General features: G+C 47.9%; 1 protein-coding gene across 1 annotated transcript in view; it reads left to right on the plus strand.

Annotated features, from left to right (window-relative positions):
- The window catches only part of LOC144174722 (uncharacterized), a 98527-nt gene extending 79001 nt beyond the window's left edge, over positions 1–19526 (plus strand). The window contains exons 10-17 of the mRNA XM_077703552.1: positions 2064–2200; positions 2974–3181; positions 3991–4109; positions 4885–5247; positions 5904–6101; positions 6528–6686; positions 6780–6917; positions 13910–19526. Of these exons, the coding sequence (XP_077559678.1) occupies positions 2064–2200; positions 2974–3181; positions 3991–4109; positions 4885–5247; positions 5904–6101; positions 6528–6686; positions 6780–6917; positions 13910–14059 (1472 nt within the window). The 3' untranslated portion in view covers positions 14060–19526. The remainder of the gene's footprint in view (positions 1–2063; positions 2201–2973; positions 3182–3990; positions 4110–4884; positions 5248–5903; positions 6102–6527; positions 6687–6779; positions 6918–13909) is intronic.
- Positions 19527–27075: the final 7549 nt, after the last annotated feature.

A 27075-nucleotide genomic window follows, 5' to 3' on the forward strand; every position in this document is an offset into this window, starting at 1 on the left:
ACTTTGTTTGGGAATAAATGTCTGCTTCTTCGTACCCAGCAGAACATCAGCCCTGTCCGCTGAAGAAACTGTTCCATAACGAAGCACGCCTGTTGCTCTGTCGTGTGGACTGCGTGCGTGCGGGGTCCATGACCTTGCGTCGTTTTCGCTCCGCGTAGTGGTCACCAAGTTCCGTGAGGCCGGTGGAAAGTGCAACAATTGCTCGGTCCTTTTAAGCTCGAAGAAAAGAAAACGGGCGGATTGTCCTTTACGCATGCCGTGTGATTGAACCTTCTTTTAGCTGCAGAAAGACGGTTCAAGCTGAATTACTATGTTCAGCCACAACTTGGCTGGGAGCTACAGCGCCAGTGCGGGTTTGGTAGAAACACCCGAGCGTATGATCATAAACATCGTGTCCCGGAAGGCGTAAATGATCCCGAGTAACGAAACTAGTCTTTGATTCAGCTCCGCATGGGAAAAGATCCCGTTTAATCAGTGCTGGGGTGCGGACAAAAAGCATCGCTGGCTTCAGGGTTGCTATGGAGTGGAGCAGTGCTCGTCGGAGGCGTCGTCTCGGCCAAACAGCGAGCCCCTGTCGCCGGTTTTCGGCGATCAAGGCGGGAGGCGAGACGCTTCCGGTGCGTCGTTCTCCACTGCTGCCCGCGAGGAGGAGGAGGAGGTCTGTAAGGGGCCGCGAAGGAGGAGGGAGATGCTGACGACACCAGGCTCCTTCGGCGGCCGTCTCGGCGACCTTGGCTGCTGGCGTTGCGAGTTGGCTGGCTGGCTCGCGGGGAGCGGCGTCACTGGCGCAGCTGACTCGGATTCTTCGTGCCTGGACGGAGCCGCAGCAGCAGCGAGTCGACTGCCTCCGAAGCCGCCGCGGTTTTCCCCGCGTGCTGCTGCTTGTTTGCGCGGCCACAACTCTCGCGGCCGAGCGCGTATCTCTTCTTGCAACGGGGCCTGCGTCGGACAGCGCCACGGAGGAGCCGCCCGTGTACCTGTTTACCTTCGACGACGTCGGCATGGTGTTCCAGCGCTGGGGTACGCGACCTCTTTCCCGCGTCCACGCGTGACCGGCCAGCCGTTCTCCTCTCTCGATTACAGTCGGGGGTCCTGCCGGCCGACCGGAGGCCTAACGGCCCGCGTCGAGCAGCCGAATCTTCGTCCCGCTTCATTACGGCCGCCCCCGCGCGCGTCTTCTTCCATCGGCTAACGAGCCCCGTAATTAGCGTTGGCCTCGGGAGCCTTAGGGGCCGGCAGTGTCCGCAACAAGTGACCGTCGACTTCGCCCCCCGTGCTCGCACCGAGGCTCCTCCGTCTTCGGTCGGAGCTCCCCGCAGCGAGAACGTCACCTGACCTCTCCCCACCCCTTGGCCTGGCCTGCTTTGTTGTGTTGTGAGTGTGTGCGTGCGTGTGCGGGTGAATCGGAGTCGTGTATGAGGTGCCGACGACAGCGGTCGACTTGCTGCTGCCCGGATTGTGTTCCCGTGCCGCGCTGTGGCGTGCGCCTTTGGGCGACCGTTCCGGGCCGGGGCTGTTTGTCTTTGTGCTAATATGGTCGCTGCAGTGCAGTGCTCCGGGGACGACAACGCGCCGCCCGCGAGGCTAAATGTGGCCCGGTCTGCTGGTGCATTAGGTTGGGCAGGCGAGCGGCGACGCCCCGGGGGCGACAGCGCGGCCGAATCGTGAGAATTGCGCGCCGTGCCGGCCCGGGGATTGTTTAGTGTTTAAAGTTTCAAGGTGTGGTGGAGAGGAGGTGATAGTGACTCGAGTGTGTGTGTGTGTGCGTGAACTGCTTTCTCGAACAACAGCGGATGCCGGCGGCAGCTGACATGACCGGTAACTAGTTACACTGTCATTTGTGTTTGCCCCCTGTGGGTCGAGGGTAAATGTTGTGTGCATGGGCGTTAAGTTAAATTTTCTGCTCGCATGTACAAATGTTCGTGGTAATCTGTGCTTTGTGCAGACCGAAGTGCGCCGCTATTTATGGCTGTTCGCTTTCACCGCTGTTCTGTAAGTTACAAGTTGTGTTTGAGGGCTGGGAAAGGAACGCCGCTGCAGTTTTTGGCGGCTGTAACTTGCAGGCTTGTGCCGGGGTTCCAGCAAGACGGACGAGCCCCAGCCTACAGCCCCAGCGGCGACCGAGCCTGGGCGGCCTAGGCCAGGCCCCAAGCCGGCGCCGCCCCCTCGCAAGCGAGGACCTCCCGTAGACACCTCTCCTGTACGTTGAGGCTGCTATCATGCACACTACTGTCATAGACATCCCGTGTATGTTTGAACTTGTAGTACCACATACCCTCTATTACCATAGGCCCTTCTCCCATACCAAGCCATTCCACTCGGGTGTCTTGCGTGCTGCACGTTTAATGCTGTTAAAATGAAAAGTTGTATGCACACACCCTTGTACCAAATAGTTGCATATGCCCGATGCAAGTAGGTTAGCACTATGCAAGGCTGTGTGAATTCTGTAAGTGGCTGTAAATGAAACTCCAAAAATATATTGAAAGCTTGTTCAGTGCACCTAGTGTTTCGTCTTAATGGCTGTCATTTTCTGACTTTTACAGTTTTGAAAGCGAAAGAAATTTACCGTATTTATTCGAATATAAGGTGGTCACGATTATAAGGCGAGGGTGCTGTTTGGGGGGTCAAAAAAGTCGCCATATATAGATACTGAGCCTCGAATAGAAGGGCGGGGTATGGCTTTGAGACTGCACATTTTGGAAAAAAACCTTGCCTTATATTCGAATAAATACGGTAATACGAAATCAGAAATGCTCTAATCAGTTCAATCAATCAGTTGCTCAGCCCAATCTTATAGAAGTGGCACATGCTGACAGCAGCGATTTTTGGAGCCTGCAATGCCAAACATTGGTACCCATGTTCGTAGTGTGTGAAAAATGTATTTGCAGTATGGCTGGTCTCTTAAGTAGAGGGCCCGTATGTGAGCGAACTTTGAGGGTATCTTTGATAGGACTGGGTTTGTGCTTGTTGCAGCCGCTGCATAAGGATGACGAGACAACAGAGGAGTCCCCCCAGAAACAGCCGCAGCCTCCGAGCCCCTTCGACGAAAATGCCGAGTGGGCCGAGATCGCAGACATCATGGCTTCATTTGGGAGCGGCATCGCGAGGGAGTCTGTGTTTGCAAGAGACATGGAAGAGGAATTTGCCCGCACACTAACTAGGCAACACAAAAAGAAACCAGGTGAGCCCCTGTAGGAACTTCGTCATCATCATCACTGTGGCATTTCCTATAGAGTTATAACGGTTATAACCGCTCCCGCTCTGTGACACGCGGGACCATTCTTTGCCTCCCAACTTTTTTTTATCCCGTTCCTGCAATGAGTCTAGTTTTTTCCACTTCTGATCGCATCCCCCTTAAACCACTCCATTACTTTGGTGGTCCACTTGTCAATCCTCTGCGTCACATGACCAGCACAGGTCCATTTCTTTGCTCTAATTTGAGCTGGAATGTCTTTTACCTGAGCTTGTTTCGTATGTGAAGGTGTTAACCAACATCTCTTTTTTCTAAGGCTTCTTGAGCAGACCTAAGTGTTCTTTGAAGGTGCTCAGTAAAACCTCGGGCTGTAAGGCGCGGGCAAAAAAAAAAACACAGTCTGAAGGAGCATCACCAAATACTAACACCAAACTTGTAAGTGTATTTTGGGTGTGCAGTGCATACATAGCCGTGAGTGTCGGCAGGATTTTGACTTGAGGAAGGCAGACCCACTGCAATTGGGGAAGGAGGGGGGCAAGAGGGCAATTGGGCTGGTGTGGCTTGGGGGAGGGGCAAGTGCCCCTTTAGCTCCCCCTGCCAACGCCCATGTTTATCACATAGTATAGTTACGACCCGCTCGTCATAAAGTAGGCTATGATTCCACTGCTCGTAGGCAGCAGTGACTGTCATTTCTGTGCTCACTAAAGGATGAAGAAAAAGAAAGAGAGCAGGGTTGGGCAGATAGAAGAGTAGTATTTGCCTACTAACCCTCTGTGTATCTCTTTCATGATGTCTAGAGCCGAATGGAACAGCCTCATCCTGTCCTGAAAGTATTGAACAGTGGCTTCAAGAGCTCGGCCTCCCAGAGTATGCCAACTTGCTGCTCGTCAATGGATACGACGATGTCCGGTTTCTGGTAAGAACGATTTTGATTAGATCAGTGTTATCGACGTTTAAGGCTTGCGATATTGCTTTACATGTTTATGATACATATTTTGTTTCAACCTACTCGAAAGCAAAAAAAGGAAGAAGCAATCTGATTAAAGATTAACTTACCTGAAAGTATAGAAATAAGGCATTTTCTTTTCTTTTTTTGCAAACCTTGACGACGATTGTGTTATTTAGCGTTGCAAGGGCTACTTGCCTGGCCACAGAGCACGAGTTTCTTTTAATGAAGTGTGTTGTGTCCACCGTGTAGAAAAGTAGTTGCTGCAGACCGTGCTGGTATTTGCGGAGCCGGACAACAAGTTAGGAGAATTTCTATGTAAGGTCAAAGCTCACTCAAGGCCAACAATGCAATACAGGCCAACAATGCAGGCCTGAGCATGCCTCCGCATCTTGAAGTATTTAATGTGCTCTTTAAGCTATTCCAACCCTTGCCATTGCCAGGTGCTAATAAAAGGATTAAGTGCTAAGTAAGTTCCAAGCTCTTTTTGTGGAGCCAATTTCAGTAGTCACAGGTTCGTTTGAAATATCTGAAAACGGATAAAAAATTCTCAAATTTTTAAGTTTATTTATTTATTTATTACATTTTTTTTTTTGAGGCACCAGTGTTGACAGACGTCTGAATGGCAGAGTGCGGCTTCCCCACTTCCTTTGTTGCCATGTCCAGGGGTAGTGAGTAGCCATTGCGAATTGACCTCTGGAGAAGAGAACAGTTAAAAAAATACTTTCCCTAACTTTCCTCACAGGGTGGAGGGCTCGTGGAGGATCAAGACCTTCTGGACATGGGCGTCTCGAATGCCGAGCACCGGCGGCTCATGGTGGAGTCGGCGGCACAGAAATTGCCTCCGGTTCCCCGGCTGGAGCCCGGATCCGACCCCGGCCTGGACAGCTGGCTGGACTCCATCGGGCTGGGGTGCTACGCGCAGCGCTTCCGGGACAATGGGCTGGGCTCCGTGGACCGCTGCCGACTCATCTGGGAGCTGGAGCTGAACACGGTGCTCGAGATCAGCAAGCTCGGCCACCAGAAGAGGATCCTCGCCTCGTTGGGCGAGCGGGCCAGCAACAGCTATGCCGACCTCGATGAGCTGGACCTGGGACTGTCCAAACTGGTCAGCAGATTGGTTTCTGTTCGCTGTGTGTTGAGGAGGCGGGGGGGGGGAACGTACCATTCCTTCATGTAGAGATGTGTTGGCTCTGTGTAACTTAACACAGTATATAGTAAGAAGTCTCCACTGAGGTTTTGATATATCAGGTCTATTTAGTTCTTGAGATAAGTGCTGGCTTTAGGCACAGCCGGTATTTTATTTTGTGCAGGTATGCTCCTGCGTTCCTGCAAGCGGGAGCTAGCTATTCTTGCTTGTATGCTCAACAGCATTTCTTGGAGGGAGGAATCGTCCCTTGCGCCCCATCTTTTTTTTTTGCCACTGATGCAAAGTTAACTGTTGCATGACATACTGCAGTTGTCACACGCGATATGTGTGCTAAATTCTTCAGTGTGTTGAACATAAAAGCAGTTTCTGTGCACTCCCGCACATTTGTGTGCCTAGCTTGAAACATATTTGCTGCCTCACTAAAGCAGTAAGCTTATTAAGGAAAATATTGGGGATGCCTATAAAACTGTAAACAGTGAATGCGTTATTTCTGGTGGCTAGCGAAGGGTAACGTTTCGTAAGAATGTAGCAGTTCGAGTTCCACCTTTCTTTCCTTAATTAAACAAGCAAGTGTGTTAAGGGAGAGTGTCGTCCTCTTTGTGCCATGTTTGCAGAACATGGGGCTTAGGGAGCTCGGCGTCGAGGACGATGACAGGCTGGCCCCCAGCAGCCTTCGGATACGACCTCCCACTCAGCTGATGAGTGACCCCGGCCGATCCCCGACAGTCCAGGGTACGGCCAACACAGCAGCGGCCCAGTGGAGGCACGACCCCCAGTTGCTCATCAGCAGCTCGTGCGAATACACGGCACACGTGAGTGGCTTCTCGGTCTTTTCTTACCTCTCTGCGGCCTTTGTTAAAGCCTCAGGAAGGATTACTACACATCGGAATTAAAACGCTGCATAGTGGCTTTGTAGTCCTCGGAAGTTAGTAGTCAGGTGAGGAACTTAAAGGAAAAACTTCTTAAGTGAAACATGAAAGGGCTCCAGCAACAATGCAGCTATTAAATTTAAGCAGCATTGCTCCTAAAAATGAATAGTGGATTTCGTTGAGAAAAATTAAAACATAGCTTAGTGTGACAGCTAATAATAGGAACACGAAGCCCCTCGCGCCTTGCAACGTAAGTTGTCTTTAATCAGAATTTAAGCTTAGCTCATAAAAGCTTAGCCTTATACGTGGCATACTGGAACATGCAGGTGTTGTTCAATTGCCTTATTGGGCAATGTTTTGTTTGTGCAGTACCTCGGCTCAACCCTGGTCAAGGAGCTTCAGGGCACGGAATCAACGCGTCAATCAATCCACAAGCTCAAGACGTCGATGCGCCAAATGGGCAAGGTGCCCTGTGTGCTGCTGTCGGTGTCCCATCGTGGAGTCAACTTTGTTGACGCCGTGACCAAGGTGAGGGACAGGCAACTCCGCGGATAGGCTCGGAAGCACCGGTACGAGGTTTGATGTAAACGTCGGCGCCTTTTCTTTCTTTGTTTACTCTAGCGCCCTGTGTGCGAACACGAGATTCGGAACATCCACTGTGCCTGCCAGGACGCAGATGACCTGACTCACTTTGCCTACATCACCAAGGAGCACAAGACTAACCACCACTACTGTCACGTGTTCTGCGCGCAGACAATGGTCAGTGCCTGGCATGGTTTCTTTTGGATTTCCTTGATATTCTTACTAGAGAAAACACAGCAGCGTACGGGCCAATTTCCCACTCGGAAATATGTACCGTATTTACTCGCATAATGAACCCACTCATGTAATGAACCCTCCCCCCACTTTTATTCTTGAGAATTTACTTTTTTGTCACTTTGAATAAAAAATGCAGCGAGAATATGTTTTTATCTCAGCATGGTTGCTGATGCTGTGGATGATCGCAGTAACTTGATATCACACCACAGTACATGCATATATGCTAAAAACGCATTCCAACAAAAAGAAATCTCAACACTAGCCGGAGACGTGAGTGGGAATGCTGTGGCTCACAATTTAAAAATTGCGCGCTTGCGGTGCGCCGCCTGCTGAACACAAAAACCTTGTGCCATAAAAACATTGTGGCGTGCGAACAAAGCGCAAAACGCACTCCACCCTCCTTACCTGCTCTTTGCCGTTCCGGCGGGTTTTGGCGGCGTGTGAACAAAGCACTAAACGTACTCCGCACTCCCCTGCTCTTGCTGTTCCACGACTTCGCCATGACGATCCGTGGTGTTGTTGTTAAGCTGTGTTCCGACCTTTTTTTGAGCTCCTGGTGCGCGCCGTACGATGGTCCACTACATGAGCTGCACAGACGGTTTTAAACTGAAGGTGGTGGAGCATACGTTGATGCACATGGAAACCGCGCGGCTGGGCAGCATTTCAGTGTTGACCCACTGCGTGTACGCTACGGGCGAAAACAAGGTTTTTTGGTCAGTGAACAAGGATCGTCGTGTGTTTCAAAGGGCCCAAAAAAGGGAAGTTTCGGGTGTGAGAAAAGAAGTTTTGGAGTGCCTTGACAGCACGGAAGACTGTGCGTTGGGGGCCGACTACGAATGTGAAGCCGCAAGCGACTTCAGTGAGGACAGCTCCATGGCAAGTTGTGGGCCACTGGCATGTTCAGAATAAAAAAAATTTCATTACATAATCACCCAGGTGTTTTTACAGAAATGGTAAGGCTCTGCCGCGCTTCTCTTAGCAACTTTATTGTGTGGAATTTCAACTTTTAAAAAATCTGTTGCAATTTTTTCCTGCGTAATGAACCATCCCCCCAAATTCATGCCGAATTTTCTGGAAAAAAAGTGGGTTCATTACGCGAGTAAAAACGGTATTTCGGCGTTGCTAGCCGGGCCTTGTAGTTGTAAGTTGCTTAGAGAAGCTTTCAGTTTGCGGACCCAGACAATTGTGAATGCGGTTGTATGCATGCTGAAATCATTATTTAGCGACTGTGTATCATCTCGCTACTTTTGTAAATGACCATTACCGCATCTCTGCGTTTTGCCCACCACGTAATTGGCAACCAATTTCGGTGGTGTCGATCTGGCACTATCCATCCGAATCTCTGTGTGGGAAGTTTCCACTTTCCTAATTCTCGAGGACTTTAAATAAGCAGGAGCTAAACTGAAAAGCTATGCAGTTGGCAAGTGGAGACCAGAGCACCGGTGGAGGCAAGAAGACGTCGTAGGAAGTTTGGAGCTGTGAACAAAAATAACAAGCGAGGTGTGGTGCAAAATAAATTTCCTGAAGCCTGTGGCCCCACAGAGGTTACATCTTTAATAGCAGCAAGTGATATTGATATGATGGGTCAATTGGAAGCGACAGTGCTTTATAGGGCACTCTGAAAAAGTGTCTGTGGGTCGTCATTATACGAGCCCAGCCTGCATATTTTGTTGGTGCTTATCCCATGAATTTGTCGCTGCGCCCTTCACAATGCATGTCAGCGGCAATTGCTTAAGATTTTAATTTTAACGCTGCTTTTTCCAATACTGAAGTTGCATTATGAGGTCCCCGCAGCCCGATCGAAAATGAACATTGAAGTCGTGTCCTATGGGCCATTCCCGCTTAGGAAATCGTGGGGACTGAGATTCTCAGTGGTGGACCGCTGATGAATTTATTTTTCGCCCATTGGGCGTGTGCCTACTGCAACGTGAAATCCAGAGAAACTTCCTTCTGTGCACTGCTGTCATAAAATTTGTGATGTTGCTTTTGATTTTGAACACTGCCAGCAGCTTGGCTGTACTGATAAATATCGTAATTATATAAATCATTTACATCGTCATCTGTTATTCTGAAAAGGATATGCAGAAAAATTCTTTGTCAAAGAAGGTTATAAAGTGTTTTTATTGTAACCGCAGTGTTTGTCGATGTGGTGAAGGTAAGCAACAATTGCAGGAGTGAAACTGAAAATTGCAATGTATAACAGTCAGGTTCAAGTGAGACTTCAGGCGAAGATTAGGTTTTCAGGGTGTTCGCAGAGAGGAGGACATTTAGTTAACGCACACTATACATGGGGATTTGGCAAGAAGATGAATGTCAAAAGCGTTGTGCCACAAAGCAGGCCAAGCAATTTTTACGGCAGTCACGGGGAGGGGGGGGGCGGCGTAACCTGATGCTCGGAACCAGTTGCAGATGCCATCCCAATGCATCTGCAAAACTAGCTACACTTAAGGCTAAATTGCGCCGCCATAGCCACCGTGTACCACTATAGCCTTGGCTGTGCCAGAGAAAAAAGAAAAAAAACCTGTGGGGGGCGAGTGTAGGGGTAGGGGAGGTGTGAAAAAGGAGATTTAAACAGAAGATGTAATAAACGTGTGCCTTAAGCTTCCCATCTTCTCTGTCCTTAAGGAGGGCTGAAGGATGAGGGATTCTTTGATGAGACGGAAGGTGTCGCGAGTGCGCGGCAGAAGATGCGATAGCAAAACAACAATACAAACTAGGGTCATCATAAGATAGAAAAACAGTGACGGGGTGCATTTAGCGAGGTAACGTGCGGTTAGATGGGTTGTAACAGCTCTGGTACACGGTAAATATGCGTGTTTAGTCAGGGCATGACAAAATACGCCACATACCTGTTTGTTCCGGGGTTAAAGAGGCAGCTTGCGTAAAAATCCTGGCTTTGCCGCTGAAAATTCAGACGGGTTCGGACACCCGCTAAAAGGTCGCTCTAAATTCACCTCAGGTTCAGCGGCAGCTGCAAACGAAACGTGCCGCATATTTCATCTACCGCTGTGCGAAAGCGGAAACGCGAAATTAGACAGCGGAAAGGTAGGACTTTAACTGAAACTGCGCGCTGTGCCGTGCGAAGAACTGTTAAAATGACATTGACACAGCCAGCTCAGTTTTAACCCACGTGACAACAGGGTGGAATAAAGAGCGATAAACGACGTCCACGGCTCGACTGCCCGCGCCAGTGAATGCAAGAGGAGCTTGTGAAACCGGCGCGGTTACGCCGTTTTACTTTATTGAGCGGCGCTGATCGCACGACAGGCGGCTAGTTTTCGGCTCAAAAACTCCCTCTCGAACGCGGGCGTTCTCGTGCTGAGTGGTATGGTGGCACCCTCTTTCGGAGGTTGGGGCAACCCTGGCAGCGGCGCGACTCCGTCCCGCTGAAACTGGCGGCGTGGGAATTTCCTTCTCCATTTAGAGTCAGCGCGTCGCTTGCCAGCTGGTTCAAAGCCAAGCTGGGCCTTTAAGCTTCTTCGCGAACAACTTTTCTTCCCCCATGTTCGCGAAGATCGAGCCACGGCGCAGCAGCGGACGGGTGAAGAGCGTTGGCCTGAGCGCTGCTGCTCTTTGCGAAAATGGAAGTGTTCACGCGGGCGTTCTGTGATAGCGATTTCACAGCAGTGCGACTAAGGGCGCTCGAAATCTGCACACGTTCTCTAGTTCCCTGGCCTAACGAAACACGATACACTGAGTTAGAATTTTGAAGAATTCCTAATTCTAAACGTGACGTATTCCAAAGGTGACGTGTAGGTGGGCTCTTTAAGGAAAATTGTGCACTGCGTGTTTTCTACTACGAGGCTTTGTACAAAGCTGCGAGAAGTGTTGAGAGTTGAAATTTGCAGGCAACGTTGCGCACGCTGTGGGTGATTTGCTTGCGCGCTTAAATCACAGACTTTAAAGGGTCAGAGCGCTATCAGCAAAACCGTTTCGGGCTAAGGCGTTTTAAGGGATGCCCGTCATTTGGATTGAAAATATACTCCACAAAGATCGGTTGTCTGTCCCTTTAAATAGGGCGCGTGGCAATAGATTTCAGTTTTGTGAGTATGGTGGCCTTTATAAACGGACCACGTTTAATCTGTGCGGATTAATTTCAGGCTTCGTTAAAAATTTGCCATGACGCCGCCGCGGTGCCTCAGTGGCCGAAAGCGTTGTACTGTGCTGAGCACGAGGACGCGGGTTCGATTCCCGGCCGCGGCGGCCGCTTGTCTGCTGGAGGCGAAAAGCAAATTGTGCACGAGATTTTGGCGCACGTTAAAGATTCTCTGGCGGCCAAAATTAATCCGGAGCCCTCCACTACGGCACGCCTCATCGCCTGCGTTGCGTCGGCGCGTTAAGCGCTACAATCAATCAAATCAAAACATTGTGCTGCTAAGCACAAGCTCGCGGTTCGCTCCCGTGGCCGTGGCGGTCGTTTTTCTTGTGAAGGCCAAAAGCAGAAACGCACGTGGGTCGAGATTTTGGCTCTCGTTGAAGATTCTCAGGTGGTCAAAACTAATCCGTGGGCCGCCACTAAGGGGCGGCTCATACTGTGCCTAGAGGTAACCCCCCCCCCCCCCCCCCTTCCAAAGTACGCACTTGCGACCTGCAAAACAAGGCTTTTGCTAGAGCCAGCAGTTGTTATCTGGCCCCGAATTATCTCTGCAAGCTTCCCATGTCTCCTGTATGTCGGTTTTCTCAGCATCGTTTATCCGTCGCCTATATCCGCGCTTTGAAACATTTGGCGCCATCTCAATTCGGGGACGCTTTTGTAGCGAATCTGCTGATACACAGCACGTACCATTGTGGAATCGAATAATGCTTTCTCGTTTTGGGCTTGAGGAGCATATGGCGCAGACCAGGTGCAGATTTAACAACTTTTTGCGGAGCTAGTTGGTGTGCGACTTGAAGAAAAAAACGTACGGCGCTAAACGGACGAGGTCTAAGTACAACACAAAAAGACATATACGGGTGCCCGTATACGTCGTCATGTGTCAGCGCGATATCGCACGCGCTTACTGACAAGGCAGGGCGATGCCCGGCGTGCTTGTTCGTGCGATGCTTGAGCGGTGTGCTCCTACATGCTGCCGTTTGAATTTGGTGCGTTTTCTTTAAATCATTAAAAAGAGCCCTCACACTAATGCGATTTTCGTGGGAACTGCTGCATCTGCGGCATTTATTTTGACGGTTTAGGTTTTTTTAAAAACCGAATAGGAAATTGTTAGCTGGCATTACCCAGGATAGAGTTAATCAACTGATTTCATAAAATCTAATTATAAAAACTATAATCATGGGGCCTACGCCACTGTTTGTGATATCATTGTTATTATTTGTCTTGTTGCGGGAAATCCATCATTTGTAACTCTAACCCTCTGACTAAATTCAGAAAAACCCTTTAGATAAATAATCTTAAGTAATAATATAAGGCTACCTAAGGCCGTTCATTGCGGGTGTAGTCGAATAATTTGGCTTAATAACCTTGGAAACCTCACCGTCCTGTATGTTTGTTTAAATTGTGGCAGTAACTGTTCCGCCCAAGTCCCCGAAAAAAAAAAGAAGAGAAAAGCTATATAGGCGCGCCTGCGAACGATCAAGCAGGTAATATAATCGTGACACTTCCACTCCCCATGTGTAACAGATGATGCAATGCAGGACGCTAAAGGTTCAACCAAGGGGGAGCGTAATTTACGATGTACTGCCGCATCGGCCACGACCGGCTTTATGATCTGCGCATGTACGCGTAGAAGGGCGCGTCTATCACTGGCGCCGGCCGCTGTACCACCTAAGCCTAACGCCGCTGGACTGAAGCTTGCACTTACCGTTTCTGTCCATTGAAGTGTATCCGAACGAACAATGGCATGAGCGTGACTGCTTTTTGCTTGAGTACCCGTTTCAACATGCTAATGAATGCGTAGGGAATACGAGCCCCGCTCTACACCGCAGCATCCGCTCGGTCGGTCGGGCGGAACTCGTTTCAACGCGCGATTGCAGTGCAGGTATGTCTAGTTCGTACAGACTTCAGCTCTGCAAGGGCGGTGCAATGCTTTTGCTGTGCACAAAATTACTCGCAGTTACTCGCGCTATCACCAAGGTTCGCCGATGCGCGAGTACGTTGATGAATACGCGCCCACGTTCAAAACGACGCGCGGTGTTCTCTTTTGTTCTTTATGAACTTCTGTAATTTCTATTTGAGGGAGGTGGCCCTTACAGGTCGAATCTATGAGTGTTCTGGGCCTTTTCCTCTTTTCGTGGCCTTACGATTCTTTTTACTGCGGAAGTAGTTATTGACGCTCAGCCGTTGCAGACAACTCGAGACTTGCCTTTAAAGGGTGCTCCACGGCAAGCGCGGTTGTGATGCGGTGAAAACAGCTGAACGGAGTTGCAACTTTGTTCTGCAAGTCCTTGCAAAAATAGCAAAAGAAAAAAGATTTCTGGTGTTGCCTGTCGAAACAAACATAGAATTAAAAAAAAATGTGCACATTGATGACGGAATGGTGAATCAGTTACCAAGTCATAGTTATGTCATTCCGCCCCTCTCTCCTTTAGGTCACAGTTTGGCCAGCTTTTATGTGGTGCCCAAAACGTTATCATTCGTGTGGCCTTTAAAGCATAATTTTGATAAACTTATCGCACACATTGAAGACAGTTTTTCACAAATGCATGTGATGCACTTAGGTGCTTACAACAAAATTTTACTAGTTCGGTCCGAATAGTTCTGTGCTCATAAGCAGAACTTATTAGTTTCTTTTGTTTATTTTTACTTGTTTGGGCTGTTGGGCTGTAGGGGTTTGGCTGAAACCCCCTGATACGTTTCGCTTTGGTTGTGTTCCTGGTTCCAAACGCTTGTTATAGGCTTTGCTGCCGTGTCGGGTAACGCGAAAGGCTAAAATTCCCCTCTCCCTCTTCCTTCCGGCATCAATCACCATTTGTTCTGTTTCGTCTTCCCACAGGAGCTGGCCACGGAGATAATTCTGACACTGGGCCAGGCGTTTGAGGTAGCCTACCAATTGGCATTGAGGGACCAAAGCGGCAACGGCACGGCAGGGAGTCAGCAGAACTCGTGCCAACGCCTACCCCACACCAACTCGCAACGGACATGACAATTGTCGACGAGGTTCTGAGCTGAGCAGGACCTCGCGAATGGAGACGCCGTCACGTGCACCCTTAGCGCACCAGCACTGTCACACTCGTCGAACAAGCGAGAGCCGGAGAAGAAGCGAAGAGGGGCTAGCTTCGCCACTTCTGTCACCAAAACAGCAGCTGCGGTGGTCGGCCATTTGTGGAAAGCCAGGATCGTCTGCGCTTTGGCTACGAATGCCACGACCGAGATTGATGTCATCGCGGGAACTCAAAGTCGCGTAACCTCGACCCCCTATTCGTCAATGGCCGGATTAAGGACGTGGTGCTTGGAGAACCCTGTCGTGACTTAGTTAGACTTAGTTTACAAGATAACCAAATAGGGGTGTTTACAGAAGCTTATCCCTACCGCACCCCTTCCACTCTGTTCAACGCAAGTTTCGAATTATTGCACAATTTTACCCTTTCAATCGCTTGGCAGAGATTGAAAGTGGTTTCGAGAGTGCGGAAAAAATTTCACTGTTACACAATTCCGCTTCTGCTATCTATATGTATTAATGCTTGAATGCCGCTAAACCAGTTTGACTCAGTCACACTGTGACTTCCTTTTTCTTTTTTAAATTTTTTTTGCGTTGGCATAAAGTCTGTGTTTTTACAAATACAACCACAATGAAATTGCAATTAAGCTTTTGAACTCTATTGAAATTGTGCTGTGATTCGAAACTTGCTGTTCGCCGGTGTAGGAGAGCTAGCTATCAGTGCGTCATTGTGTGTTGCCGATTGTGCGTGCCCCGTGCAAGAGACTGTGCACCTCTGCCACTAATGCACCTTATTGTGCGTTACTTAAGTGCACGGGCACCAGTGATTGTCAGGCGAGCACTGCATTGGCTTGCGGCTTGCTACATGCGGCTTGCCTTTTGCTGCAGTAGCAATGGCGGTGAACTCTACGAACTCTTGCTGCTTGCAGCGGCTCATCCCAAGGGACCTGTCAACAACCACTAGTACTGCTGTGCAACGGTCTGTAGAGCATGCTTTGGCACAACTCTATAAGCGAATGCGGCTCGACATGCACCTCTGGAAATGCAGGAGCACCGCAGATTTAGCCAAGGATAGGGTGCATTTTTCCCTTCGTTTTGTTTTATGCATAAGCCTTCACTTCACTTTGAAGATTCAGGTCACGGGCATATAAACCTGTTTCGAAAGACTGGCATGTACATTTTCCAGTGGCACATGCCGTTGCGATGGAATGCCATTCTGTCAGAGTGTGAAACTTTTTAATCAAGGTGAGGAAGTGAAAGAATACCATGTGAGCAAGAAAACTCGTTGCAGGGCGACACCTAGAAACGCCGCAGGTGGGAGCATTTAAGGCATGTCTTCAGCTACCGTGCATAACCAAGCGGCGCTTCCATGCGTGAGTCTACAGAAATTAGGCAAGCAATAAGAAAAGCAACCATATAAACAAAAAGACAATAGCTAGACAAGCAGTGACGGAAGAAATTAAAGGCAGTACTCTCTTACGAAATGCGGATTTCTTTGCGGAGCCACCATCCAAATTTTTAAGAAAAATAGTTTTTCTTGGGCGATCCAACAAAGTTTGTTCTGCCTGTCTGTCCATCACTCGATTCAACCGCCGTATCCCAAAAGTTAGAACAATGCTTGTACAGGTTCCGTCAAAAGTAATTGGAACATGGTCTTGTGAATTTACAGGTATTTCTTCTTCCAGAAACTGCCTGGCTGCATTGGTGTGCATTTAAGGGAGTCTTCCGTAGCAGAAACAGCTTCCTTTAACCCGGTAATGGCTCTCATAAAGCCAGCAAGACAAATATTTTGTGGTATTCACAAATCCTTGTTTCGCTTACTTATGACAGCACCTGTACATATAGGCAAAGGCATGCCTTATACACATGGCAACATCGTTTAGCACTAAGAAAATGTTCGGCATATTGAGGGAAAGCATACGTTCATAACTGAAAGTAGCACCATTCTTCTACTTAAAGGAGCCATGAAGACAAAATACAAGTTAGGTTTATTAGAAAGAGTGCTCAGTCCCGATAACAATGATACCAATATCATCGCAATCTTCGAACAAATAACGGAGATATTAAAGAAAACGTGTGAAGCAGTCGCGACCCCCTAGCCAATTTCCCGCAACTTTTCTGTGACGTCACGGAACCTTGTTTGTGCGATTGGCGACCGCCTAACTGGCCTGTCGCGACGACACATGACTGGATGTCTGTAATGGGGCCTCTAGTTCCATTTGACCGCATCACTTGAATGCTAACGTGCAGTTAACGCACTGAAAATTATGTTTTATTGTTGGCCCGTATGACGTCATTCTTGCTCATAACACGTCACTGTGGCGCAAAATTTGAAAGTTTTTAAATACTTCTTGCCTTTTTTTTTTTCATTAGAAAAATATCTTTTGTGGCAGTAATGGAGCTGGGTGAGATACTGAATCCCAGATCTTTCAAATTAAACGAAGTTGTAATTTCTCTTCATGGCTCCTTTAAAAATACATGTTGTATTGGCATAGTTTTGGACAGTGTCGAAAAGCAGATAAAAGGGAACACCAAAATAAAACATGTCTTGAGCTGTTTCAAGCACAAGAGAAACAGTTTCAGGCAGATGAATGGCAGCGGAGAAAATGTGGAAAAATTGAATTTCACTGAGCAATCCTTCATTGCACTCATCATGGAAGGGGTTGGAGAGGACATGTTCTGCAGAATGGCACGTGGCAAGGGTAGCAGAAGGCTATCGTCATCTTTTGATGACATTTGCAGCGAAGCTAGCAGATACGCAGCCTTTTATTTTATTTTTTAAATTTTAAATATTTAGATTTTTTTGCTTCGACAACCTGACATTTTGTTGGAAGGTCAGTGTATTTTATATTTCTAATTTACATTTTTAATGTTTTTCCCCCTTTCCCACAATTTTTGTTTGGCTTTGCCCGTCCTCCGCTAAAGGCCTTTGATTTTCAACTTTCATCTTTATTGAGCATTTCGTACATAGAAATGCTCCGTACCATCTAGGTACTCCGTTTTCTTCAGCTAGTCTGCGTTTATCGTAGTAATGTGTCTGCCGTTGAATTCATTCAGGCTACTTGCATACTGCAACACTTCTGGCTACTTTTATTTTCAGAAAAACTACGCATCAAAATTGATTAGTGACCTAAAATAATGTAGTTTATTGATTTTTTTTTTTTTTTGTAATGCCAAGGATGTGTGCTTTCTCACTTTTCTCCAGGCTTTCAGAGCTGTGTTCCTTATTGACATCTGCTCCACCGTACAGCTTTTCAGCCGGCTCCGTAGCTTGCATTTCACCAATACGTAGCATAGGCCGGTATATTGACCGCAGCGTGGCTAAAATTCAAAGCAGACGGGGGGGGAATCAGGAGGGAATCACTTTGTGTGATTGGCGGCTGGGCCAAATCCCGCTCATGGATAGGTTGACCCCATTTCTTGCCGCTCTTTCTTGAGTCTTACCGAAGGGGGTGTTTATACTTGTGAAGGAACTTCTATTTATAGGTAAACTAGGAAAAGAGCTTCGTATGGTGCGATCAACGTTTATATTTCACGCTTCAAGTGAATCTGTGATGTATTTTTGAAGGCAGGTTGTGTATGCCAGTCCAAGGCTGTCAGTGACAAATTCTTCTGCGTTGCCCTGCATTGCCCCGTGCCCTTAGTTCTGTACGCCTAGACACAATTGCTTTGTGCGCGGGAACAGTGGGACAGTTAAGTGCAATTTTCCTTTCCCCTTGTTGTTTTACGATTGAGTGGTACGCTTTATTTTTTAAGTGCCTGCTCTTGTCTGGCATAAAAAGTGTTTCCCTAAAGCAGCATCTTCGGTCCCGAGAAGTGGGAGTGAGGTGCGCAGACAGTGTGTGTGGACTATTAAGCTTCGCACTCGAGAGAAGACTAAAGGAGGCGAACGGGGGTCCTTGAGCTGCTAATGGGCGGTGGCAGGTCTAGCTGGGGTTTCTAATACCCCTATCGTAACATGGATCCAGAAAGAGATCATTTCAGCTAGGTGCATGTTCTTTTCATGCGGCTTCTAGAATAAACGAGCTTGAATTTGAGGAGGAGTGTTTTTAGGATGCCTTTTTAGACGTTCGACGGCCCTGCGATGCCATGGGTTCTGTACTACGCAACGCGGCTCCAGGTGGATATCGTTTGAGATTGATCAGCATCATTTGCGTCTGATTGGCCAAAACAAGGGAACCTATTATTCGTGCAGAAGCAAATTTAGGACATCCTAAAAATTTCGACGGCGTCTATGGCGCCATAGTGCAGCAGGTTTTGTACTATCCATTATCGCAGCCTGCAAAACTCGTCGGGCTCGCATGTCTGTGACAGGGATATTAGTCCAGAGCCATTTGGTGTGGCGTCCCTAAAAACTTGGATGTTGGTTAAGAAATTATACACCCTGCATCGAAGGTTACAACCGTTGTATTGCATACTTTGAGGCCGGTCTTTTAACGCAGCATGCATTATAGTGGTCTCCTCCCCTGCGATTACGAGAATGCCGTAGTAATATATTATTAGACTTGCCCCTTCATTCCGCGTCACTTTGAGGATTGAGTTTCTTACTTTTATGCTGTACAGTGTTGTAAATATAGTGCTACGGTAATGTGGTGGGCAGCTGAATTATATGGGCAGTCATAATACTTGGCTAGTGTCTATGGGTTGGTTTTCAGAAACTAGGCGCGAGTCAGGAGAGCTAATTGATGTGGCTGTGTGTGACAAGGTGACACCTTAGCGCGATACCCTATCCAGTCTCCCAGGGAAGGGTCATCATAGCGTATATGGGACGGGTGAGCGTGTACGCCAAAGTCGTTTTACGGAAATAAGCGTAACATGCGTTCGGGGCGAGCCCTAGGTGTACAGCTATCTTCCGGTCGTGACTTTAAAGTTGCGAGGAGGAATTTTAGAGAAACATTATTTTTCTTTATCCTTTAACGTGTGCGTTAATTAGCCGCACCGGATTTTTAAACCGGTGAAAGAACAAATAAAAAACGATGACACACATCTCCCCTTCAAAGGGAGCCCTTTACGGTTTGAGAGTTTCTTGGGCTGGGCTTGGGCTGTGGTTTGTGAATCCCGTGATGTCTGGCCGTCGAAATCGAGCGTCTTTTTGACCTCACTGTGGAATGTTTGTACACAAGAACCGTAAAAGTGCAGGGTTCTCTGAGCGCCTATACGGGCCCGCTCCTAGTCAGCCGCCAGCGTCCGGCTTTCCCTGTTTCCTTTTCTTTTTCTTTTTTTTAACGACAAGGTGACAAAGTCACCTCTCGACGTGTACGATATTCTACTTATACATAATCTATACATACATACATGTTATATATATATTATACATATTAAATATACATGCACGCGCTGTAAAGATGATTTGAGCGCGTTATGTGATGTATAGCGTCTTTTTTTTTTTCTTTTTGGAACTTGTATACTGTAAGAATAAAGTGACACGTGATTCGTGAGGTTGGCCAGCTGAGCTGACTGTCTGCTTGCCTGTCTTGATGTCTGAATTAAACGCATCCTAGTTTTGTGTATGCGGTTATAAGTTAGGAATGCAGTTCAAGCTCCAAGCAAACCTCATTGCATCCAACCGTTAATCTCGCTGTGGGCACAAAAGAAAGTGCTTTTTGGTCAAGGGAGGTAAGTTCAGGTTTCGCATTTCAAGAAATTACTCAGTTCAGAACATTAATTCGACGCCGTAGGCATCCTGCTCAGGCACAACACAAATACGGTCATGTGCTACAAAGTTGATATATTTAGTTCGAAGCATTTATGATGCACTAAGTTGTACTAAAAACTAACCAACCCCTTGTTGTCGCCAGTCAGTATAAACCAAACCAAAACTCCGAACCCCTAACCAACCCTTAAAGGAGCACTGACACGAAAATTTTATGTTACACTTTTATTGCTTTTATCGATGCTTAATAGTCTGGCGAACCTGAAACAGCACTTCAAATACTTCTGCGCGCGATAGTTAATCACATTGAAGGGACTGCAAATCGTTTGTTTCAAATTCCCGCGCTTTCATCTCGAACGGTGCACATGACAGAATCCCGTCCTGACCTCGCCGCTTTGTGCGGACGTCACCGGCGCCCGCTTGAGAGGGTGCTGTGCCCGCTCGCCGCTCGTGGGGCCGCGCGCGTGAAGTGACGTCACGAGTTTTTGACGAGCACTGTCGCGTCACTTCTTTTGGCTTCACGGGGTGATGTCACGCTGATGTCCATTCGCAGAGTGCCGCTCCGCGCGCTGCTCCGTCGGCGCGATAAAAAATTACTTTAAAATCGCGAAAAAGTAGCGGTTCTAGAGCATCGATCATGAACAAGTACAATAGCATACATTTATCTCATAAACTGTTGGTAGATGCGTTTACACAGTGCGGGAAAATCGTTGCATGGGGTCATTCTTCGTTTGCGATTTCGGTCTTTGAAGGTTTACAATCGATTAGGCGCACGTTTAGCGAAGGCTGGTTGCACTTATTGCGAACGTTTTGCGCAATTTTGATGTTAGAAAGCTTTCGCTCTTCCCCCAACTTTATTTAGGAAGAGATGGCTTCTTTTTAACACCATCACGAGCTTTCACAACACAAGTCAGTCAATACAAACTTCGCTTGTAAAATTGGTGGTCAGAACCATTCATATGGTGGCGGATAAGGCGGCGAAGCTGTTTCGGTTTCATTGAGTGGCACACATGCGCGAAACACGATTAACCGAGCTGCAGTCTAAACGAGTGCACGAAACTGCTGCGTCTTACCGGCCCGCTGTGCACACGTTATTGGAGGCAGGTGGTGGGGAGTGGTGGTGATTTATTAAGAAAGAAGGGAAGAGAAAAGAGCTGGGGATATTGTTGAACTCAGTCGGGGAGTTCACCCTCATACAACCCAGTCCAGGGAAGGGAAGGGGGGTTTCGAAGGATAGGAAGAGAGAAAGAGGAAGGAAGGAAGAGAGTGGGGCACAGTCTATGTATATAGCGTTCGTTTCGTCCAAGGCGTTTTGTTTCGTCCATGACTCGATGACTACAAACGCAGCGCTAGTCCTGTTGTAGCCAGGAAGTTGAGTAGGTGCTGGAAGACCTCCCGTCGAATGGCGTCCGGTCCCTTGGGGAACAGGAAGTCTTCCAGCTTGTGGCTTGGTACACTGAGTCGCTGGAATGCGGTCCGGAGTTCCTCTCTCGCGGTGTCGTGCTGGTGGCAAGAGCACAGTAAGTGCTTGAGCGTCTCGGGCTCTGGGCAGTCGGCGCAAGTGGGGGACGCCCGGCGGCCCTGGTGGTGCAGGCGGGCTCCCACGTTGCAGCAATTAAGCCGCAGGCGAAGCAGGAGCGTCCGGGCGTCTCTACTGATGCGGCCGGGCAGGAGCCGTGGGGCCTGACCACTGACCACCAGATCATCTGGATGATGACCCTCCACCACTCGGGCCAGGATAGTCCTGGCAGCGTCCAATGACACCACATCCCGAGAGGCTGGTACCCATGCCTGGCGAGCAGCGCCCTTGGCCAGGGCGTCTGCAACCTCGTTGCCCGTGATGCCCACATGCAATGGTAGCCAGTGAAGTCGCAATGGACACCCCTGGGACTCCACTGCACGGAGCTTGGCCGCCAGCGACCGCTCCACATAGCCGCTGGAGCTGGCTGGCTGGTCGGCAGCTCTTAGACGGAGGAGAGCAGACCGAGAGTCAGTCACGATTATTGGAGGCAGGAGCGGCTATGTCGCGTACAACGCCACACCCCCTCTCCCGCGCCCTTCCTGCGCGCCGCGCCCTCTCCCCTGCCTGGATTTGGGTTCGCGGAGATTTCTAGGATCGGGTATCCCACTGGTACCGCACGTGGGGGATACATGCAGAGTTGAACGCTTCAGCTGTAAAAAGAATTGTCCATAGCTGCCGTTTGTAGCAACACAGGGATGTGCGCCATTGCATTATCTTGTATGACTCGCGCCATGGCTTCTCTCAAATTGTTCGCTTGCCCACTCAGATACGCGCCAACACAGAGGGGTAACCAAGCATGGGAAGTTACTTTAACACGCACATAACGTGTAGTTCAGAAAATTATTTACACAAATGGTATACCATGTTCACTCCATTTTCTAACAACGAACATGGCATAAGGCAATAGAAGCTAAGGCAATGGAACAATTCAGCGACCGTGCAAGTAGTCGGATACAGCATGGTGAGGTTGTGTAACGAGCGTTTGTCGCGGTAATCAAGCCACATGCGTCATGAGTGCATGCACACGTGACGTTTGCTGATACACGTCTTGTGTTCTCGTCCAGCTTGTCTGCAAACCGCCACAGACTGGCTTCTCTCTCCAAATGGCCATTGAGCCTTCCTATGTTATCAAACTCGGAGGTGGTTGCACCTGCAGCGTGACGCGCGCACGTGGTTCCGTTTTCCGCCCGTAGGATCCCTTGAGGCTTACCAACAGGTTCCGTTTTCCGCCCGTAGGATCCCTTGAGGCTTACCAACAGGCAGGCTGTGAAATGCAATGCGAATGCAGCGGTGCATTGCATCGGTTCGGAGGCCGGCTTTAAGCAAGTGCTTTGCGCAATATTTCTTCATACACGATCATTTCGAAGTAGAGTCATTGTCAAAATGTTTTAGGCCACGCCAAAAGTGCACAGGCGACAAAAAAATTCAATGTACAAGCTTACGTCTCGAGCGTAGAAAACGTTTTACCTACGCTCGAGACCTGTTTGCTTCATAAGACGCAGTTCGCGGTCCCTTCCTGAGACGCACTTCGCGCCGTCGGCGCAGAGACTCACCATCGCTGCCGTCGATAGAACCCACGGGTGAGTGCTGCATCGGCGCACTGCAGCATTCAGGAGTGAGTGCTGAACTGCGAGTTCGGCGACCGGTAGTATGCTTCGTCAGCCGCTCCAGCTAAACGAGCTGCCCGAGCGGAGGCTGAGCACCGCCGACGCCAGAACCCAGAGGGAGTGCTGAACAATGAGCGAGGCAACCGGTGCTTGTGCTTCGACAGCCGCTGCTAATAAAAGTTTTCTGTAACCATACGTATATGTCTGTCTGAAATCCTTCGCGCCAACATATTTTGCACAGTCAAAACAGCTAAGCAGCTGCGCCCAAATTTCGCATTAGGGAGTATCGTAATCGTCAGCCAATCTTATGCTTGGTTTAAGTTATGCTTGGTTTAAGTTGAGAAGACATCTGTGAATTAGGGGGTAATGAGCAGCTGGAGGCCATCATCTACGGAACCTTTTCGACCAAGGACGTAGCCGCAGACGCACTAGTCCTAAGAGGGTGTGTTCAGATAAGGACAGCCAAAGTGGTGCCATGACCATTTCTGTTTGAGATGAAACTTTAATATTATGTAGAACATCGTATCTTCACCATGAAACTGGCATTAGTTTAGTGAGAAACACCATCGTTGATTTAATAAAAAAATATTTAGAACACAATCGGGCCGGGCTACTTTCCACATTGCTTGGTGTGACAACTTTGGGGACCTGTAAAACGAAGCAAAATTTTTTCAAATTTTCCTAATTTTTTAAACAAATATTTGCAAACTTTTCTGCTGGATTCTCGAAAATTGAATTTGCAATATTCATATTTCTAGAGAAAAATTTCTCAAACTTAGTAGCGAGAGCAATGTCGGTCAAAAGTGGCACTTCTAAAAAAACATTTTTACACATCGCCCTAAATGCCAAGTTCTCTAGTTTTTTAGACGTGTTTATGAGGGGCTGCTGAACACCTCTGCTCAATGCTCTAGAAATAAAATTTATCAAAATACCGCTTCGTAAAGTGCGACAAAAAATGAAAATTTGGAAAAATGGCCCACCTTTCGACGTCATTTAAAAACAACCGTGTTTCTAAATTTTCGCGATGTTTTCACAAAATGGCACTCAATTCCTGAGTATTCCAGAAAGCTACATACTTGATGCATTACTTTTGTTCCAACTCGGAAAAAGGAGGTCACATTCAAAACATTTTTTAATGTCCGATCAACGGTTGAGTAGCAGTTCGCAGTGAAAATAGACAAATAATTATAGTTGTTTTTAACATATTTGAAAAACTAAAGCGACTGATAGGAAGAAAACTGATCATAGTATTCATATTTACCCATTGTTCAACTTGTTATTGGCGGAAGGCATTAAAATAATTGTGAGGTTAAGGAAATCATCGTACTAGCGAACACTAAACAGAGACAAAAGTAGAAGAGGCGACGAAACACACAGCGTGTGTTTCGTCGCCTCTTTTGGTTTAAAGACGATAGTCTTTCTGGTCTGTCTGTATGTCTGTCTGTCTGTCTGTCTGTCCGTCTGTCTGTCTGTCTGTGACTCGATTTAGCCACCCGGCCAAAGTAAAACAAGGCCTGCGCAATAGTCTTATATAGTTACAGCTAAATGTGCCCGTCTAAGTCCGGTGTAATGTTTATACTTGTCAATATTGGTGAAGAACAACAAGACAATACGCAAATATAAGACAACAAAGTAATACAGAAGGGATATTTGCAGCGTTCCTTTATAAAAAATCGTACTTGTTTGATTTGTGCGAGATTTAATACTTCATCAACTGCAGAAAAAAATGCACTCTGCCGTCGCCTGCTGCCGCCCGCACCTTATAGCTTCTGGCGGCATTTTAAGAAATCAAGTGGCAACAGTTACGAAAGGTTCCACTAGATAGGTTCCACGTTCTGCTTGGAACGCACGTGGGCTAGGGAAACGCGGTGCTATAAACATTAAAGTAGGGCGTTTCAATTCACGCTCGTCTCCGCCGTACGGCAGCGCTGGCATCGAAGCACCCGGCTTGGAGCAGTGGAACGCGGTAAATTTAAATAGGCTTGAACAAACTTTTAGCGTGTTTCCCTTGGAAGGAGCGCGGCGTAAGCGGAACAACATGTGAGGTTAGCGGGAAAGCGAAGGGAGGCATTTACTTGGCAAAGGTCGATAAAGACTATCGTCTTTTGTCGACATTTGCAACGAAAGGAGCAGATACGCGGCCATTTTTTTTTTGTCTCTGTTTAGTGTTCGCTAGTACGATGATTTCCTTAGTCAGTAACCAACTCGCCCAACTTACCGCCTTATTTGTGAGGTTTCTTAGCTTCTGTCTCCCACCAGAGTAAGGCTTCCATTTTAACGGTATTTCTTTATCGCCTTGCCTTAGCTGTGTCAGAAACCCATACTTTACGTTTCTGACGCAGCTTAATCGCACATTATTGGTAATGTAACCCATTTATAAGCAAGTAACCGCGCTGCTGCCACTGAGAATATTTGATATGCGATCATCATGGTCAAAGGTGTATTTCCGTTCTACCTGGTACATGCAAAGTGCTAACTGCAAAAGTGCTTCGGCCTCCCAACTGTCCGTCTTTGAGGCTCCCGGGGATAATAAATAGATGCGCTTCTTGAACATTTCGTTTTTGGTTGTTGGAAAGATAAACTTTTATCCCACTACAAAATCTGCCAACGTTTACCTTGGGCACTTCGAGGTTAATGGGAAGGTGGAGCTTTCTAGTTCCAAGGCCCTTCAAAGAGTCGACTTACAGTGGTCAGAAGCAAGCTTTGCTTGTGCTGTAGGAAATACTTCCCGACGAAGGTAGAGGTTACCACTGACCACAGAGGCAAAGAAGTGTGTTCATGTGCGTCGCGATGTCGAGAAAGACTACAATGACTCTTTGCAGGAAGACAGTCTTGATTCGGCCCATGGATGCGTGGGGTTGTTTGAAATCAAGTGACTGCTTGAATAGCATGCATCAATATACGCTTCAATAATGTATATAAATAATGGTCGTGCCTCCCAATTTAAGAACAAATATCAGTTCCTCAAGGTGCACAGAAGCGAATGTAGGGTGACAAAGTGGCTTTTCTCTGGAACCGGACATGACAAAAGTGCGTACGACGGCGTGGAGGGCCTTGTGAAGCACCAAGCTGCTGTGCATATTTTGCGTTGACCTTCAAGCGAGGCTGCACAAAGTACGAAACAGTTCCTGGACAGCATCCTGGAAAAGTGAATTTTGTCGTGCTATATCTTGATGGCGATCTCGCCACATTTGAGGAGAACAAAGATGAGAAAAGCAAAAATGTTCCACTGGTACTTGGCATCCCGTATCCTCCCGGAAATAGTGGAATTAAACGAAATAAATTGAAGGTACACAACATCCAACTCGGACTCGGAGAGGCAGAAAGGTTTTCACCTTTGCTTGTCGACACTTTGAAGGACCTTGGAACTAGAAAGCTGCACCTTCGCATTAACCTTGAAGTGTCCAAGGTAAACGTTGGAAATTATGTAGTGGGATAAAAGTTTATCTTTCCAACAACCAAAAACGAAATGTCCGAGAAGCACATCTATTTATTATCCCCGGGAGCCTCAAAGACGGACAGTTGGGAAGCCGAAGTACTTTTGCAGTTAGCACTTTGGATGTACCAGGTAGAACGGAAATACACATTTGACCAGGATGATCGCATGTCAAATATTCTCAGTGCCAGCAGCGTGGTTACTTGCTTATAAATGGGGTACATTACCAATAATGTGCGATTAAGCTGCGTCAGAAACGTAAAGTATGGGTTTCGGACACAGCTAAGGCAAGGCGATAAAGAAATACCGTTAAAATGGCAGCATTACTCTGGTGGGAGACAGAAGCTAAGAAACCTCACAATTATTAGATTCTATGGCATCTCATTCACTCGCCTTGTCCCTCCATACGGCGTTGTCGTTGTCCGTCCACACCCCTCCCCCATTCTCCTCGCCGCTCACCCCCTCTCCTCTCCGATAGCGAACACTCTCTCGCGAGGGGCATTGGATTGGATTCGATTGGCTTGGCTTGGATTGGATTGGATTAGATTTGGATTGAATTGGATTTGGATTCGATTGGATTAAAGTTGATTGTGTTGGATTGTGTTGCGTCATAGCCGCGGCAGGGGGTTCACGGCACGTTTCACGCGATGGGAGAATCAACCTAACGGAAACAACGACGGAACCCCCTATGCGTCGCATCTACACAGGGGTTCCCGGGAGAGTAGGTGGGAGTAATTTTTTTAATGCCTTCCGCCAATAACAAGTTGAACAATGGGTAAATAT

This window comes from Haemaphysalis longicornis, unplaced genomic scaffold (assembly GCF_048455015.1).
Source record: "Haemaphysalis longicornis isolate Haplotype H1 unplaced genomic scaffold, Haemaphysalis longicornis Haplotype H1 scaffold_3, whole genome shotgun sequence".
NCBI lineage: Eukaryota > Metazoa > Arthropoda > Arachnida > Ixodida > Ixodidae > Haemaphysalis > Haemaphysalis longicornis.